An 18,327-nucleotide genomic window follows, 5' to 3' on the forward strand; every position below is an offset into this window, starting at 1 on the left:
TGACTCATGGTTTATCACTGAATGGAAGAACCTGCGTCCTGGACAAGTTCTTCCTGAGTATCCGCCCTTTTCATTATCACTCCCCGGCAGCAGCAGGTCACCTGGGAGAGCTCCCTCTTCACATTCATTAAACACTGTGCTGTGTATTCACAGCACAGACAACAGGGGAGGGGGGCCATGTTGTTAATTGAAAATTGGTTATAGCACTACTCTCTTCGTCCTGATATGAATTTATACAAAGCCAAATGTAATGATGGTGATGGTATGGCTCCCTGATGCTCAGGTCATGCTTGTGCGTTTGACACGAACAGCTGTCCATTTCATTTCATACAGGACCTCACAAAGGTTAAAAGCTTTGCATTAAGCGGGCCAGATGGATGATTCAGGACTTTTCTGAATTGGCTGAGGAAATAAAGGGAGCCATGCTGCTGGATTAAAGCATGACACTGTGTAATCCTGTTTGGAGATAAAGTGTGAAATGCTCTTTGCCTCAAATGTGCAAGCTTACTGACTATGCCAAATCTGGGATTAGATCATCACAAAACATTTTCCCCCTGACCATCCTGCTTTTAACACTGATCAAAAAGTCAGTCAAAATAAAAGCAGAAAGAGAAAATGTTTTGAACTACAATAAAAACAGTCTGTTTTTTGTAAAACAGATGTTCAAATGACACCTCAGGGGGAGGATACATGAAAAAGAATAGAAGTGATGGACATTTAGACTTTGATTTTATGTAACAGTTAAATGATATCAAGCACGTAAAACTGTGTCGAGGATGTGAGAAAAAAATGGGACAACAAAACAAAAGTTGAGCCCAAAAATAATAACACAAACCTAAAAACTTTATAATACAGGAGCATCTGAAATATTTCTTCAGAGGCCTCAATTACAGTCGTTTGGATCCCTTCTGAATAAATGTGCCCAGAACTTGGTCCTCGAGTTTCTTTATTGACTCTTGTGCCTTTACTCAGAGAAAGTGCTGAGAGTGGAGAACGGCTGGAGCCTGCAGATTGGAATCAAACCCAGACTGCTCAGTCCAGGACTGTGGCCTTAATATATGAAATGCAAAGTTTTAACCACTAGTCTAAACCCACACCCTGGTCCAATCTAAAGTGCTGACTTTTTGAGCCTTTTATGCACCCTTTCCATAAGTGGCCATATTTTCAGACTTGGCGTGAGGGATTTACCCACAATTCATGACAAAGTGAAATGAAACCACAAGAATATGGGTTTCTCATGGGAAGGCTACAAAAACAGCAGGGTAAACGAACATGTAACACAGAAAATTAAACAAAAAGGAGGCAAACAAGAATTTTAGAAATTAAAAACCATTGTTGATGATTCAGAAATATATCTGCCTGTCTTCAAGAATTAACGTATGAAACAGCCTTGATCTGCCCAAATGTATATATTGACACACACTGTATGAGCAGTTCATTCAATGTAGTATAAATATTTTTTGTTCTGATGTTGCTTCAGTTTTGTGGATAAACTGTTCGACTCATAGGTGTGTATTGGAAGAAAATTCCATTATTTCAAACTAAAACCTGTGCAATACTAAATTCATAATGCTTCTGACATGGAGGTTATGTGAGAAGTTGCAAAGCGTTGTCCCATTCTGAGTTATACCATTTTATGCCCTTGCAGACTCTGAACACTGAACCACTTTCCAGGTGATTAAGTCCATCAGGGATGTGAGCAGGATACAGCCATGACATTTCTGTATTTAGAAAAATATGTGCAAAATGTGACTTTTTTTTAAGCGTATATAGTAATTTATCTAGTCTGGGTCTTTACATTTTGTTAAAGTTTGGGATATAAGGGTTATTGATGTATTGAAAAAAATGTATGCAAAAAATGACACTACAGCATGGAACAATGTAAAGATTTGCCCCGGCAGACTTGGTATAGTGGGTTAAAAAGGGTTTAAGGACTAAAAAAAAAATCTGTAGTGTATTGAGAGTCCCTGTATAAGGTTTTGTTTCTGAAAATTTAAAGTTAAACTAAAAGTCATATCAAGGGAAACCAGTTATCATCCAAGAGGGTTGTAGCAACAGCTGAGCCTCAGAGAGTGATGTAAAAAGCGCTCCATAAATCCTAACTCTATTTGCATGCAATGAGTTATGTGTGGTAATGAGCCCCCAACCCTTCCACCTGCCTATGTGGAATGCCACAGTCTGAGGTGGGGTTGAGCACATCTTCTCTAACTTCATGAGGGCAGGTAAAGCAGCAGCAACAAAGACTCCCAGGTACAGAACAGGGTGAGTTTTAGTAACCGTATGTATGACACTGATAAAATCAGACACAGCATAAGAGGAGGTGCTGAGCTGGAAGTAGGTTGCAAAGAGGTTTGCAGTAACCAACTGCATTAGAATCAAACTGATGATAGAGATTACAAGTTGAATAATGATTTAATATCCCACTTTGATCAAATCACAGAGCAGTCAGTGACTTTCAACAGAACTTCATACCCCAGATGCTGTGCTAACTTAAAAACTTTAAAACTTCCCCGTCACCGTGTCCTCAGCCTTCATCTTTATTCAGTGATGCACATTAATCTTGATTTGTGGTGACCCAGTGTGACCTCAGGCGTCAGGCTTTGAATCAGGCTGTAGTGACATTGTCATTATGTCATCCTTCTCTGAACCGTCTAATCCCCATCTGAACTGTCTACAGAGATTAAAAAACAAGTAAGATCAAGAAGGCAAGCCAGTCAAAACAAATACATGTTTCCCAAAATTACCCGTTGCTGATTTTGTTGGTGTTGTTATATGTGCCCTGGAACGTATTACCCTGTAACAACCTTAGGGACAGCAGATTACGATGCAATTTCTCAACAACTGATAAAGAATTGCGCCAAGAAAATCAGCATTCAGACAGGTGCTTACATATCTAACCATGTTTTACTTAATGTAGCAATCAAATGTGATGTTTCTTTTAGTCTGGGCGGTGTGAGCTGAGGGGAAGGCCACAACTGACCCACAGCAAGGATATTATGCAGCCTCAGGGTGAGTGTTGATGTAACAAGAGAGCTTGTTTTCATTGATTTTGTTTATTGAAATGATATTCTATAGAAAGGGGAGTGCAACATGTGTCAGACTTACGTAAATGATACAGGTATTTGTGTCCAGAGAAAGGTCTCATAAAACAAAAAGGGGTTGCATGAAAACAGGTCAAGTGCATTTTATTTATCTGCAAAATGATAAGGAGGGAAAAGGTCAGCTGTCACTTCTCTGCAGTGTATCTCTGCATCTTAGTTTTATTTCAACTTTTTCTTGTGAAAAATACACAAAGATGGAGGAAATGGATACAATCTCTCATACAAGACAACTCTGTCAGTTTTTATCACCTCTTTCAACATCTTTTGGCTCATCCTCACACGCACACAGCACTCACCTGCAAATGTTACCATGTCAAGATCGCCACAGACAAAATATATAAAACTAAAACAGAATAGTTGTATTATTCTAGAAAAAAGAGTTGCGTGATAACTACAAAAAACACTATTCAGCACATTAATATGCTATAATATACAAAAACTAACTCCTCTTAGATAATCCTAATAACAAAGAATGCACTCTTCAGGATATCAGTCTTCAGTCTCTGCGCTGACCAGGTTTCCCCTGGCCCCCCAGTGCAGATGTCCCTCAGAGACCTGGGGTTGTGCAGGTCTGTGTCCCCGACAAGGCATCGGTCGACACTGACAACCGTGCATGGCAGCTTCTTGTCGTTTTAGTCACAGGGGCAACACCTTGCTGTGCGTGTTGACACTCCTGCTTAATGAGGTCAGCCGGCTCCTCCTGCTTAAAGGGCGCATGTTGATGCTGATGGAGGCGGTAGGCGCGTGGGGGATGTAGCGACCGCAGGACAGAACCTCCAGAGCTGCATCACGAAACTGTGGGACATGGAAACATTACAATTGATAACACTTCAGTTAGCTTCTTAACTTTGAAATATGTTTTTTTCCATCCATATAATTACTAATGTAAAGAATAATATGGGAGGTATAAACTTTGGTATTCAGCTCTTTTTCCTTAGCAACCATCTAACACATAGGGTCTCAAGGGCAAACATGTTCTCCTCTTAACCCTAAGGCAAGGAGTAGTCTTGAAACTTTTGTGACATTCATTTCTGATACAGGTCATGGTTAGGGCTGGCTCAGGGCTGCCATGAACAAGACTATCAATGCTGCTATCAGCTTAGACTGCTATATTAAGATACTCTCCTCCCATTGCACTGATGTATCATTTGCAGACTACTTATAGTTCAAAGAGATTTTGTGCCCATTTGCTACGCCAATTTCCTTTAAGAGGACTCAAAATGTAATAAAAAAACGTTATAAAACCAAATATGTATGTAACGTTTTGCCATTTTTTGCCGTTACAACATTTTGGTTTTTATAACATTTTTTTAATTACATTTCGAGCTCAGAACTTTTGCTACATTATCAACCAGTTATTACGTCTCAGGTTTTATTACATAATTTTTTTAAATTACATTTTGGGTCGTTGGTATGTTTTGGGTCATTATGTTTCAGGTTCTGACATGCTTTTTTAAAGTTTTTTTCTTCTTCAAAGATTACATGTTAGCTCTCTATAAATAATGCTGCAAACAAGTCAGTCTTCACTCAGACCTGCTTGTTGGACATGAAGTAGATGATCGGGTTGTAGACAGGGCTGGTCTTGGCAAAGTACATCGGCATGGTAGCAACAATCGGTGGGATGTAGAGCTCTGGATCCACAACTACCACCACAGACAGAGCAGTGTAGGGCAGCCAGCAGACGAAGAAAGCTGTAACCATAGCAAGGACCATACTAATGGCGTGTTGGTTCTCCTCCTGGCTGGATCGCCCACCCTGGAGCTCCACACTCCTGTTCAGCTACAAGCAGAAAGGTAACACAACACTCACTGAAAGCTTGTCTAGGTTTATAAAGTTTAACAACCAGGTGAAAAATGTGATCTTGAACACACCCTGTTCATGGATTTTAGCACTTGGGAGTAGCAGTAGATGATGACTGCTACAGGAAAGATGAAGCACAGGAGTGTGTAGAGGATGAGGTAGCTGTAGTTGCTCCATGATCTCTCCTCCCAGGCCAGAGAGCAGGAGGTCTGGACTCCCTCTGGGCCATAGGAGCTCCAGCCGAACAGTGGAGCCACGGCCCAGAACAAGCAGAAGATCCAGATGAACAGCAGCCCCATGATGCTTCTTCTCATGCTCAACCTGAGGCCAGCTCTGGGCTTGCACACCACATTGTAGCGCTCATAGGCAAGGAGGGTTAGAGTCCACAGTGACACCAGACCTGTGACAGGGAAAATCAAGGCTAAAAGTCCACTTTTCAGCTTTTTATATCCTTTTAATGTCATTTTTAATAGACATTTTAAACTTATTTACCTACGATTTAAAAGGAGGTTACACAGTTTAACTGTTTTCAACATATCATATAGACTTTATACAGAGGTATCAATCAAAGGCTCTGAACATCCCTCTGACAAGCTGTTGAGCGTGATCTACCTTTATTTAAAAAGAAAATATTTGAGAAGTTTGTCTCTAACAAAAAAAAACATTAAATGTGAAACCTTGCAAAATTGTTGCACTTTTGCATTTTTTTAGTCTTATTTTTTTCTCATATACCACTTTCCATTCTCTTACCTTTACCTGAACTCTCCAGATTTAAATCCTGTGACCTGATGGAATTAGCTGTGAGCTTTAAAGAGTGTAACTCAAACTTAAACATCCTGGAGTGTACAGATATTTTAGAGTTGTGAAGGATCGACACCCAGAAAAAATAATATCAAAGGTTTTTTAAAATACAAAAACTGTTTGTTCGCTGCTCAACTTACCAAAATAATTGACGGCAAACCCCTGAAAGACGCAGGCTGCGTGTCCAATGAAGAAGGATCCCTGGTAGTTGGTGATGGTGACCACCAGGGATCCACAGAGGCCGATCATGAGGTCAGACACCGCCAGACTGAGGATGAAGACGTTCATGGGCTGCAGCAGAGACGGGTTCCTCATCATGACAGCTATGACCAGGCTGTTGTTGAGCACCGTTAGCACCGTGTTGATGAACATCAGGAAAGACAGCACGCTGTAGCCCACGCGAGGAAAGATGGTGGGCGCCACCGTCCCCGGTCCGGCGGGGAGGTGGATGGATGGAGGCTGAGGGCCGGAGCCCCACAGCGTGCTGTTTCTGTCCATGGTGCTGATATGAAGTCCAGGTCCAGAGGAGCAAAGTCTGAGCCCTGGTTCTGAACCCACAGGCACTCTGCTCGGCTCAGGACACGGCGTCAGCGATCTTATCATTTCTGATCCCGTTAAACCACCCGGCTTTGTTCATTTTCCAAGATCTCTGATGGTGCACCTGCCTGATAGAGAAAGCCTCGAATGCATTTTGGGATATTATTTCGTAACAAGATTAAGAGGGATTATAAATCAAGGCCTATTATTGTAATGACAATTGGAAAGTGGAGGCAGGATAAGTAGCCTAGAAAATTAACTTCCAAATTGTTCATTATTTCTCCTTTATAGACTTAATGTAATTAACAGTTATCCAACCATATTTAGTTGTTTTAAAACTGAAATAAACACTTGGCACACGTTATTCAGCCATGTACATTTTAATAAATAGTGAAATAAAAAGAGACATCATCAAGAAATGTTTAAACTAACACAGACAAATACAAATAAACCGTGAAGTCATATTATGGCCACCAGTATTGAAGAATTCCCTTTTTTTTCATTTAGTTAAAAACTCAAAGATTCCAGCTCATTATTTAAATAGTTTCCTCTCCAGCACAACAGGATATTTAACAATATCTGCAAAAAGTGTCTAACACACCAAACCCAGTGCTGCCTTCACAGACCAAATAAAAACACTCTGTGCTAAATATAGACATGATGCTCTATTTTTTCCCCAGACAAATATTAAACATTTCTCACTGCTCAGATGAAAGTTTACAGGCTGTGGAGTGGAACTGGATCAAACAGTTAAATCTCTGCGCAGAAATGAGTGGAGTGTGTTATGTGTGCAGTTTGAACTGAGATGAACTAGGCCGCTGCACGGCAAGATATTGAAAAGCTTGCTCATTCAATTAGACCGTTACAAAAATATATACATCAGAGTAATGTGGGATTAAGGCAACAAAGTTTGACATTTAAATGTGATTTCCCAGTGTCCCCACATTACCTACAATCTAAGAGATCCCCAGGAGCAGAGGATAAAAGAGTCTTAAAAGCGTGGAGTTTTACAACATAGACTTGGAGTATGGCTGCCCCCTATTGTTTTAACTATGTAACTGCAGTAAATTTCAACAATTTCTCCTTATTTCTCCATCACACACACACACACATACACACAATGACCCCCCAACCCCAAAACAAAAGTATGCAAACCTAAAATAATCAGTGCATTCAGTTTTTTCATAAATCTGTGTAATAAAATGAAAATAAGAGGAGTGCATATTCTCTTTAAAATGACAAACACTCATTGTGTGAAGAGTCATTTGGCTGAAAAGCTAAACCTAGCCCCTCTTAAACACCAACTAACTTACCCACTAGTTTAAAGCTTAATGAACAACTGTGCTCAAGTTTAACACATATCTCAAAACCCAGCATGCACCCTCTATGTATGCCATGTCTCAAAATGTGAAAGTAAACCTGATTTTAGTCTGCTTATATAAAACCCTAGTCTGTACTATTCTAATCGGACTCTAACTTGGAGCTGCTGAGCTGTGAGGAGAGGCTGCCCATACTGGCAGGGCTGTGCTCAGGCCAGAAGGGGGACTCGTGCTGCAGTGGGGTACGGCGAGGGAAAAAGGTATGCTGGAAGTCGTAGTTGAGCAGGCAGCTGATGGAGGCCATGTAGATGTCAGCAAAGCGGGAGAGTCGGCGGGAGAAGTATGTGGGGTTGTGGTATGTCCGGAAGAGACTCCCGAACTGAATGTTGAAGATGTCCTTTGTCTGTGGCCTAAAAGGAAAAAAACACATGAACCAGGCCCATAAAACTTCAGAGACTCTTAAGGGCTGCTATCAAACTTTATTCAAATGATATCATTACCTCATTGCATCTCTTTCTCTGATCCATTCCTTTACCACAGCCTGAGACTCTGGATCCCTGTGTACCTGTTTGAAAGCAGCATAAATTGTGAGAAAATAAAAGAAACAACTGATTAATTGTCCCAAAGCTTCATATTTCCTTCTGACCTGCATCTGTTCGATGAGTCCGGTCAGCGCCTGTAACCAGGCCATCATGTGCATATACTGCTCCGTGTTCATGATCTTAATCTCCTTCCTCAGCTCAGGTATGATTGCACCTGTTCTCCAGCCATGCTTCAGAGTCAGATCCTACAAAACAAAAGGGGAAGTCCAAAGAAATGAAGCCTACATTGATGCTGTGATGTGTGAACACCTCTGCTTCATATCAGGTCTAAAGGTCAAAGGTCAAAGAAAGACTCTGTTTAGGTGTACCTGTTTACCATTGTGGCTATCAATCCTCTATATGATTCCAAAATCATAGTGTTGTGAATTTTGGACTGTGGAGCTGTGTTGTTGTTTTTCACTGCCAAGTTTAACTCTTCCACCTTTTTGCCTTTTTTATGTATTGAAACAAACGGGAACCACAGATAACACAGATCATTCTTTTAGGATTTGGGATTTTTGTGTTCTTTTCTTGAATAAAACCAATTCTGGAATTAAAAATTATTTTAAATTAAGAATTAGAATTCTGTCAAATTTTAAAACTCAGTCTAAATTTAGTGGGTATTTTATTTGACCTTTGTAAATCCAGGATAAGAACTCACTGACATTATTATTTATCTTTTTTTTAATGTGTGCTGTTTCAAGAGATAGGAGCAAAATTAAATGGGCTGTGAGCACTATCTTGAAAAGCTAGTGTTTTTTCTGGGATAAAGACTCTGTTTCCTATTAGCACTTGCATCCACTGTCATGAGGACATGACTTTTACCAAAGCATGCGTTGTAAAGCAAATGAAGGGAGAGCCAATCTTCTTTTTAATTGATACTACATTTCTTTGGTCAAGGCAACTTTTTACCCGATTACAAAGCCACGAGGTAACATATACATTAAGAGTTACGTAGTGCTATTGTTTGAAACGGGACAACAGGTAAACCTTGTAAACTCAGTTTGTACTGTAGTTTAGTAACGGCTATATGTAGTGCAACTTACAGCCCAGAGCTCTGGGGCATCCATAACATGTAACATTCGTGAATTCTGGTTATGTCCTACCAGTGCTCATCTACCAACTCCAACCTCACCAAACAGAACAAACGTAACCTCACTCTCCATTTTATTGATAGACTCTCAAGTTTGAACAGACCACTGCCGAATAACTGCTGCATGTGGGTTGGAATGAACATTTTCACTAACAACTCAACCCGTTTTTTAGCCTGTGCTCTATCACTCTCTATTCTAACTTTCTGCTGCCCTTCTGTCCTTTTTCTTTTTGACAGTGCAGCTCCAGTGTCCAGATTTCCCCTATCACTACTAAACTTTGTTGACCAGTGTAGGGACCCTTTGCCATGCATCAAACCTGTCTGAAGCTGAGAAGTAGCATTTAGAAATAACTTCCTTTGGCTCTTATAATCTCATTTTAAATTGGGGGATATGATCAAGCATATATCTGGAAGTGAGACTTTTTCAAGATCACTTAGAAAGTCTTCACAGGGACTTAAACAATGTTTCAGACAGACAGCAAGCAGCCACAAATACAACACTACAAAATCAGTGTCTTAAAATTACTCAACTTTTGACATAAAAGAGTAAAAGTGAAAATGTTTCCTCAAATTAATTAGTACACTAAGAAGAACACCAACACCACCAAATCACCAGCTATAGTCCATATTTTTCATGTTAACATTGCTCATGAGTAGCAAGGCATCTTCAGTGATACACTCAATCAAGGAATATTTGCTAGTGCCCAAACCCCACTGGTAACAGTTAAATTACAGACTGACTTTTTCTTTTTTCATGAGCCCTTAAACCATCTTATATCAGTTAATCTGTTTTATTTTACCTTTTTGCGCTGGCATTTGAGTTTAATATGTTGTATGTGTCTTTCCATATACTTAAGTATTTTTGTCTGCTTTAATTCTACTATGTGGCAGTGAGGGTTTTTCAATACTGTCACTTCCGCTGGTGTATCTAGATGGAAAATTGTTAATGGACTTGTTAAACTCTTCTCTGTTGTTTTGAGCGCTTAAACACATTAATAATACTTTTAGCATTCATCCATCCACGTACGGATAGCAGCTTTAGTAGGAGACCACACTTGCATACTGTTGACTATCCCGATAAATCCAGCAAAGTAAGAACATTATTGGGTGATTTTTTAATTTGCATTCTTCGTAAGGCATAGGTGCATTAACCCTGCCCCCTCCCTAACTCCCCTGTAAATGCTTATTAACTCAGAGAAGCTCCAGCTCTATGTCCTCTTGCCTGGCAGTAACAATCTCACTCTACCGACAGTGCGGCTGTCTCTAAGTGTGGTCACTGTAAACCGCAAACGCCATGTTCCATCTGCGACATAATAAGCGAGGCGACATGTTGGACAGCTGGCTGCCTTCATCATGGAGGCATTAAACCCAAGATGTAAACTCTGTGTTTCATTATCACCATTTACAGCTTATCAAACATGAACACATCAAAGGCGCTTTAACTCATCATGACACAATAATAAACAGAAAAACATTGATGCTTATTAGTTTGTTCAGAGAAGATAAGGAGGAAGCTGTTTCTAAGATACAGGTATGACAAGTAGTGACAGTCTGCTCTGTAGGTGTGATATACCAGGAGACAGTGACACTCATTAAAATGCTGTCAAGCAGTCCCAATGCAGAGTGACAGTAATGTGGTTTCATGCAATAAGAGTAACATCCTACATGCTGGTTATTTTAAGATCTTTGTTCTAGTTTGGAGCCTCCAGGTGTGAAACTTCCAGCATCTAGAAACTAAGACTTCCTGAAACACACTCATGTTAAATGAAGCATAATTGCAGCTGTGTTCCACTATATGTTTATAAAATCTGTGATACAACAGTGCGTTTATGAAGGCTCCTTTGTTGTAAATCTGTTTGAATGTTACTTACTGCCAAGTCACTGTAGATGTGATCACCAAAGTAGAGCACTTTGGATCCTCTCCAGCCGGTCAGCCTCAGGAACTCATAAAGGTTTCCCTGCAACACAAACGCAAACATGAAGGCGCATTAAAAGACAAACCAATTGCGGGTTATATGAGCTGTAATCATCATTTTAATTAAGTGTGTCATGGTGACTCCCTGACACAACACCTGTTTGTAGATCTGCCCCTTTTCCAGCTTGTGAATCCGGTCCCACAGCAGAGCACCTCTGTCTGTCACACGCCTGAAAGGCCTGAGGAAAAATCAACAAAGGCATATCTTATCTGCTTGTAATATTGTGAGCTCTTTAACACATAGACACTTCACAGGGAGTGTAACAGCTCTATTTATAAATGCTACATGTGTGGCCCAGTGAGGCAGAGTGTGGACAGAGACACCTACTTCCTCCTGTCATTGAAGAAACCGGGTTTATCCGCCTGGACTATCACAACATCAAACAGGTCTCTCCAGTCCTTCCCTACGATGTAGCTCATTCCTCGGTCCCTGTGAAGGACAAAGATTCAGAGATTAGAGAGTCAGCAGGATCTCAGAGCTCATCATGAGGACTCATCACTACATCAGCAAAACACCTAAGTACTATGTATAAATTTAGTCACAATCGAACAACATGCTTTTCCAAAAAAGAGGTTTAACTTGTTTGTGCAAGCCTGGTTGGGTTCAGGTTGTAAAAAAGAAAATTAAAGCCTGCCGGCACCCTCGAAAGTGTTGAATCTGCAATGTCTGCTTCTGGAAGTTCTAACAGAACGACAAATCTATATAGAGCATGTTACAATAAACATTTTTTCTTTTGTAAGCATTTAAAATTATGGAGCAAGCACCTGTTTCCCCAAATTAGATTAGGAAAAGAACACATGCAGTAAGGAGAAACATTTGTCGAATATAACAAACTAAAGACTTAACATGAGAGCAGCAGAGGGGCACTCTTATTTGACAAATAAATGGATTTTGTGCTGACATTTTAGACTCGAATGAGAAATAATATTACAGAAACATACAGACGGTATATAACTTTAGAGATATTTTGGGGCTTTTTTTCCTTTACTCGACAGGACAGCAGAAGAGAGGCACGTAACATGAGGAGGAGAGTTTGAGGGGGAGACATGCAGCTAACAGTCAGGACTAAGAGTCCAAGCAGCAAACACTGCACACTTAAACCACCAGGCCAATATTAGCTCATCAGATACATTTGTTGGAGTTATCACGTGTAAAGTTTATAGAGCAAAGTCAAAACATTTGGAAGAATAATGCATTCGAAAACTTGGACATTTGTAAATTCCATCATGTTGACAGCAGCTGTGATTCTGCTTCTCTGGAGACTTGTCTCTTTTTTTCTGGACTTCTTACAGAGTAACAACAAAGACAGGCTGATATCAGAAGGCTTTAATTTGTTTGTGTAGTTCTGTTTGTCAAGATTTAATCTGTCAAGTCCTCAGAAGTCAGAACTACTCTTGTCAAAATAATGAATTATGTGCATGCAGTAACTTAAATTTGGCTGTATGGCTCTGCTCTGGGAGTTCCCTGCTTTTCCATGTGCCTATGTGGAATGTCGGAACCTGATGCAGGGGGAGCACACCTCCCCTCTCTTTTGTGACAATGGATTCATGCAAAATCAATCAGTTCAGAATGACATTGTTATGAACTCTGAGCCTTTTCAGGTTGGAAACATCAAGCGGATGATTTTTTGCTTGGCTTAAATAGATGCTAATTGTCTCTGACTTACAAATAACTACATAATTAATGTGGATACAAAGCCCTCAATGCACGTTTACCTCTTTATATATGTTAGGGCTTTAAACCGCAGCAGCAGTAAAACATAAGCACACTAACTCATGACATTTTTAATTAATCATGCACACAGCTTTCTTGCACTTACACAAAGTCAAATGGGCTGTTGGTAATGAGGAACATCTTTTTTCCATGCTCTGACAGCTTCTTCAGCACAGCGTGGCTCTGCTCACCGTAACAAATATATTTCTCTGCAAAATATGAAAACAGACAGAAAAAGACATTGGGGAAGGTTGGGAGAAAGTGAGAGCGTTTGCCCAGACATAACTTTTTTTTCATATCACTGGCTTTTTAACAATGAAAGTTTTTTTATGATGTGGTTTTATAATGTCTTATGTACCAGTTCAAAGAGATAGAAATCAGAGAACATTACCGATATCTGCCTCCACAGCGCGGTACATTATACCCTTGACGTGAACGTCTCTAATGGCTTCCTGTGAAGAGGGAAACGTAAACAGCCCTCAGCCAAGAAGTCGTCACATCACTGACACAATGTTAGCATTCATCTCCAGTAGCAACACTTTTAGCCTGCGTATAAACGGTTGACTCTGTGGCACAAAGGAAAGCACATATCTGAATACAAATGAAACATGAAAAGCAAAGCCCTGGAGTTTTGCACTTTGGTGACACAGGGAGAACATTTGTAGCAAGTTTCCAGCAGAGAAACTTAGCTTTTTGAATCAGTGCATGAGTAAATAGGCTCGTCTGTGCAGAGCTGCTCTTTTAAGGACACATCTGAAGGAGCTTTATCATATGCAGTGATTATTTGATGCACTGAAATTAAAAGAAAAAAAAGAGAAGGTTGATGCTGCATAATAAATCAGGCTTGGTGAGAGAAGAAAAGAACAAGCAGGGTGTCCTTGAATAGATATGAGAGGCACTCGTAGAACAGTGAGTGAGTGTGAGGGCTTTTAATGACAGCAATCTGTCAAAAACACTGCAGCGTCACACAGAAGAGACAGGACCAGCATGACAGCTGCCCTCAAAAGAGGAGAAGAAGACGGCACTCATCCCCCCGCCCCCTCTTTCTCTCCCCCTCTGAAGCAGTAGAGCCACCAGAGAACACACGCAGATGGCTGGAGGCGCGCGCTTGTTGACTAAAATTAGACACCGGTTTTTCAGAGCTAAAAATAAAACAGCGCAGAATGGATGAAGTAACACGGCACACTGCAAACATGTAAATACTGAACAATTTCTGTTTTTCACACCTGAGACAGACAAAACAAAGAAAGCAGATGGGGCCTTTCAAGTATTGAGCGCACAGTTCCTTTAAAAACTCATTAAAGTTGTTCAAAGAAGTCAAGACAACTCACCTTTACATCTTTGTAAAGGTGGACGGGCTCATAGTCGATGTTGTGGCTCATGAAGAAGTCATTTACACAAGAGAGGAGTGTCATCTCAGGCAGGGAGAAAATATCCATGAACTGTTTCATTGTGTGGCCATGAGAGCTCTGCAGAACAATCACTAAAGTCAATAAATTCTGTTGATTTTAAATGTGTTTGTCTAATTAAAAGCCATAAAAAAGAAGGGAGTGATAATCACCTTTCCGTAGAAGTCGCTCATGATCTCGAGAGGTACGTGACAGCCTTCGTACATGGCGATCACTTCCTCATCGGGAACTGGATGAAGACCCCTGAAGAAGAGTTCAAAGTTTCAAAATCATTGGACAATTCAAATCATTATTTCAAGCATGTGCGATGGCCTAAGAGTGAGGGGAATTACACAAAAGCTCTAAAAAATGTTGCATGTAATGATCAATGCTGTATATGTAAGTCAGCTACAGTACCTGTATACTGTCCCCAGCTGAATGTAGTGAAAAGCATCTATCTTCATCAGCAGTGCCTATGACAAATATTCAATATTTACACAAAAAATGATCTTTACCCTCAGACTGAAGCCCTGTGACAGTTTTTGTGCTGTAAAGGAAAGACCCCCTCACCTTCTGAACGTCATAGTGAAGTCCTCTTACAGCAAAATTAGGAACATACTCGTACTTTCGCAGACCCTCAGGGTACTGAAAAATAACAATATAACAATAAATTGAGACGGACTGAGGTTTTTAGAGACAAAAAGGGCATCTATTCACTGATCTGTAAACAAGTCAGAATATTAAAGCAATGAAACAAAAGGCCTATACTGGGTCTAAACTGTGGTAAAAAGCTCTGTATCAAAAACTAACTCTGTTTGAAATACCAGGAAGAGAAAAGATAATGCACCCACCCTGTGCTTGGAGATGAGGATGTCCCGTGCGATGTTGAAGATGAGAGTGTGGAGGTGGCGGGAGTAAAAGGCGAGTGTGTAGTCATAGTCAAAGCCATAGATTTCGATGTCTCTCAGGCTCATCTCATTGTTGGCAAAGATGATGTCAGGGTCGATGGAGTTGGTGGATATGACGGGGATCAAATCTGAGAGGAGAGAAAGGTGAGGTTAGATTTCATCTGTGTCATTACGTGAAACGTTAATGGGAAAAGTGATTTCATACTACTATAACTTTTTGTTGTGTATTTATAGATTGATGGATTGATTTTGGATGTGTAAATGAAAAAAAAATCATTAAATAAAAAAAACAACAACAACAAAAAAACAATCAAGTAATTCAATTGGCATGCTCTAAAACGTTTTAATTTACTTGTTGGAGAAGGATTAGAAATTTGTAAAAACTTTTTAATCGTATACCTTAAGTTACAGTAACACAGAGGCAAACACAGCCCAGTGTCATACTGAAGTAAGCTTCAAAACCCTTTTCACAACTGAGTTATCTTTAATAAGAATCTCAAAACCCCGCGACCCTGAACAGGATAAGCGGTTGAGAAAATGAATGAATGAATGAAGAATCTCAAAACATTTAAGTCATATATTGTCTCAAAATCTTGGTGTTGTTTTGTAGTCACGACTAACTAGTTAACTATTTGTTTTAAGTAGTTACCAGGTTTATTAGTTTCATTACTGATCACTTCATGTTAGCTGTACTGACAAGCCATATTATAAATCTTTTCTCAATATTTTGAGTCATTTATTAGGAATTTAATGTTATTTATGTGTATTTATAGCTGTTGATGCAGGGCAAAACTTTCTTGATAAGTTTCTTGAAACAAGACATACAATCAATCAAGTCTTTCACTTCGGCTTGCAATATCCTAAACATACACATGGACTTCCTGTTTAATGGGACTATATATAAAGTGTTACAATATATCATACACAGAAAAAAAACACTAGGAGAATTTTGTTTTTTTATTGTAGTATGAAAGTTGCTGATTTTAGGGACTGAACCTTGTCTGATTTAAATCTGCTCACTTTTTACAGGAGTATAAAAACTTTAAAAAGAAAATTCTAGTACATCTTCACATGCACAACAGCATGATCCATTTTCTTTGTTCACTTTATTTTCAAAGTACTTGATTTGAAACAAACCAAGTTCCTTAAAGGTTGATAAATGACTTTTGTGCCGCAATATTAGAGTTGGACAAAATACCAAATATGTCTGACATTAACACAGTATATAACATCAAAATTTCCATAAATGTCCATATATTCTGCTCTACATCAAGTCAATGAAATGTTTGAGATGTAAGTTTTGACTACCATATGTGCTGTGCCTGTTTGTTTTAAGAAGGCTGAGTAAGTATAGTGCAGTTTATTCTGCAATAACCATTAGTCATTACAGGGTCATAAGGCAGATACGGGCATAGATGACCGCATTGATACATCTGATTGGCCTATTTAGAGTTTTAACAGAGTCCATACCTTCAGTCTGCCTCTTGGTTTCATTGTAAATAGACCACAGCCTCTCTGCTGCGTCCGGACCGCTTGAGGAGCTCCTACAAACAGATGCTGCGTAGTTTTTGGGTCTGTTCTGGCTTGTCAGGAATTCACCGACTGCCTGTGTTGCTGCACCGAAATTCCGTTTCCATAAGCGAGATCTGAGCGGCCGCTGACGTAAACTCTGAGCTGCATTACAGAAAACATTCACCCTCTGCAGACAGTCTCTGTGCTTTAGCAGAGACGACAGGGGCACAGACAAGGGCGCCATGGCTCCGGATAATGTGTGGCGGCCCGTTTGTAGGTCGCGGAGGGCTCTCACACGATCGCATGGAGTTGACAGGCTCCCTGTAAATACCGAGAGAGTCCCTGGACGGGTGCGTTGTACGTCACTTCCGCATTAGGGATAGTCCCAGCAGGGCAGCCAATCAGAGACCGATGCGTCTCGAGTTGAAGTCTTCCTGCTTTCCACTCAGTCACTGAAATCAGTGTTACCTGGTACATGAATCAAATGTGCATGGTGCAGAAAGAGAGCAGCCTTTTCAATAGTCAGATGGTGTAACTCTGTGAAACGACAGGATTTTCTCTTTAAAATACAAAATGTGAAGATTATAAACGAAAATATTTGAAATACACAAAACCTGATAACAAAGTGTGTTTACTAGTGTATGACGGAAAGTCAGATTTTTGACTCGAGATTTTGATTTAATAGGAGAGATAATGATAAATATGAATCATAAATATAGTCATATACAATATGAAGTTAGATTATAGCTGACAGTTCCTGTAAGTAGACCATTGTGACCAGCCTCAAATGGTAACATTATGTTCAACATTATAGGCAACATTATATGAATAAATAAAGGCGTTAAACCAAATGAGTCTTTTTGGACTACGAAATGAGATATAAACATCTTGTGTCTTATTGATTTCCATTATTATTGATATCAACGAGAGAGTCCAGAATATCACTTGATCAGCTTTATAGCTATTACTAAGTACAATTTTAGAATGAAAAGTCACATTCATTTCAGAAAATATTTCATGTAGACTGAATGCCTAAAGCTACGGTATTTTGAACAACTATCACATTGTTGCATCATGGAAAATTAAACTTTCTTCTCTAATTCTTAATTTCTTAACTTTGCAGTTGGCTTTTGAATACTTGATTGTTTGAATCCGATTGGAGATTTAGAAAACTTTAACTTCTACTTTGAAAGATCCCTGTAGCTTCAACCTTTGCGTACGTAACCACTTCAATACCCATCAGACTTGCTGAGCAAGCAGCACAATAATGTGCACATTTCTACTTAGTCATTGTGTGCAGTGTTATTAACCAGTCTGTGTTTTGAAGATGACAAAAATCCACATTTCATCGATTTGATTAATTTAGTTAAATTTAAAATGTAAAAAAGAAAGAAAGAAAGGGTGTCACACTTTTACTTTCCAGCCTAATAGCGCTTCCTAGTGGAAAAGGATAGAAAGTTCAGGAACCGTCTTATCATTTGGTGTTTGCTGCGCAGAAGCTTAGCTAAATATGATGAATGAAACCTATATAGAAAGGTTAGTACTGGTCAGAATCATACCACACACTTGGAGGAATACAAGTACTCATTTAGACTGCA

General features: G+C 39.7%; 2 protein-coding genes across 2 annotated transcripts; both read right to left on the reverse strand.

Annotated features, from left to right (window-relative positions):
* Positions 1 to 3,737: 3,737 nt before the first annotated feature.
* Positions 3,738 to 6,221, reverse strand: LOC141796514 (parapinopsin-like). The gene is made up of 4 exons (XM_074677680.1): positions 5,843 to 6,221; positions 4,973 to 5,301; positions 4,635 to 4,880; positions 3,738 to 3,896 (listed from the first exon to the last, which is right to left on the reverse strand). Exons 1-4 carry the CDS (start codon positions 6,198 to 6,200, stop codon positions 3,738 to 3,740), a joined length of 1,092 nt encoding a protein of 363 aa, XP_074533781.1. The 5' UTR covers positions 6,201 to 6,221.
* A 530-nt stretch (positions 6,222 to 6,751) lies between these two features.
* On the reverse strand, positions 6,752 to 17,102 carry nt5dc3 (5'-nucleotidase domain containing 3). The gene is made up of 14 exons (XM_074677830.1): positions 16,688 to 17,102; positions 15,161 to 15,345; positions 14,880 to 14,954; positions 14,727 to 14,782; positions 14,483 to 14,573; positions 14,253 to 14,390; positions 13,313 to 13,373; positions 13,028 to 13,130; positions 11,536 to 11,637; positions 11,305 to 11,386; positions 11,104 to 11,190; positions 8,205 to 8,345; positions 8,059 to 8,123; positions 6,752 to 7,968 (listed from the first exon to the last, which is right to left on the reverse strand). The coding sequence occupies exons 1-14, from the start codon at positions 16,971 to 16,973 to the stop codon at positions 7,701 to 7,703; spliced, it is 1,740 nt and encodes a 579-aa protein (XP_074533931.1). The 5' UTR covers positions 16,974 to 17,102; the 3' UTR covers positions 6,752 to 7,700.
* Positions 17,103 to 18,327: the final 1,225 nt, after the last annotated feature.

The sequence above is a fragment of the Halichoeres trimaculatus genome, unplaced genomic scaffold (genome assembly GCF_033239565.1).
Source record: "Halichoeres trimaculatus isolate MK-OKI-2021-1 unplaced genomic scaffold, fHalTri1.1 fHalTri1_scaffold_10, whole genome shotgun sequence".
In the NCBI taxonomy this organism is placed as follows: Eukaryota; Metazoa; Chordata; class Actinopteri; order Labriformes; family Labridae; genus Halichoeres; species Halichoeres trimaculatus.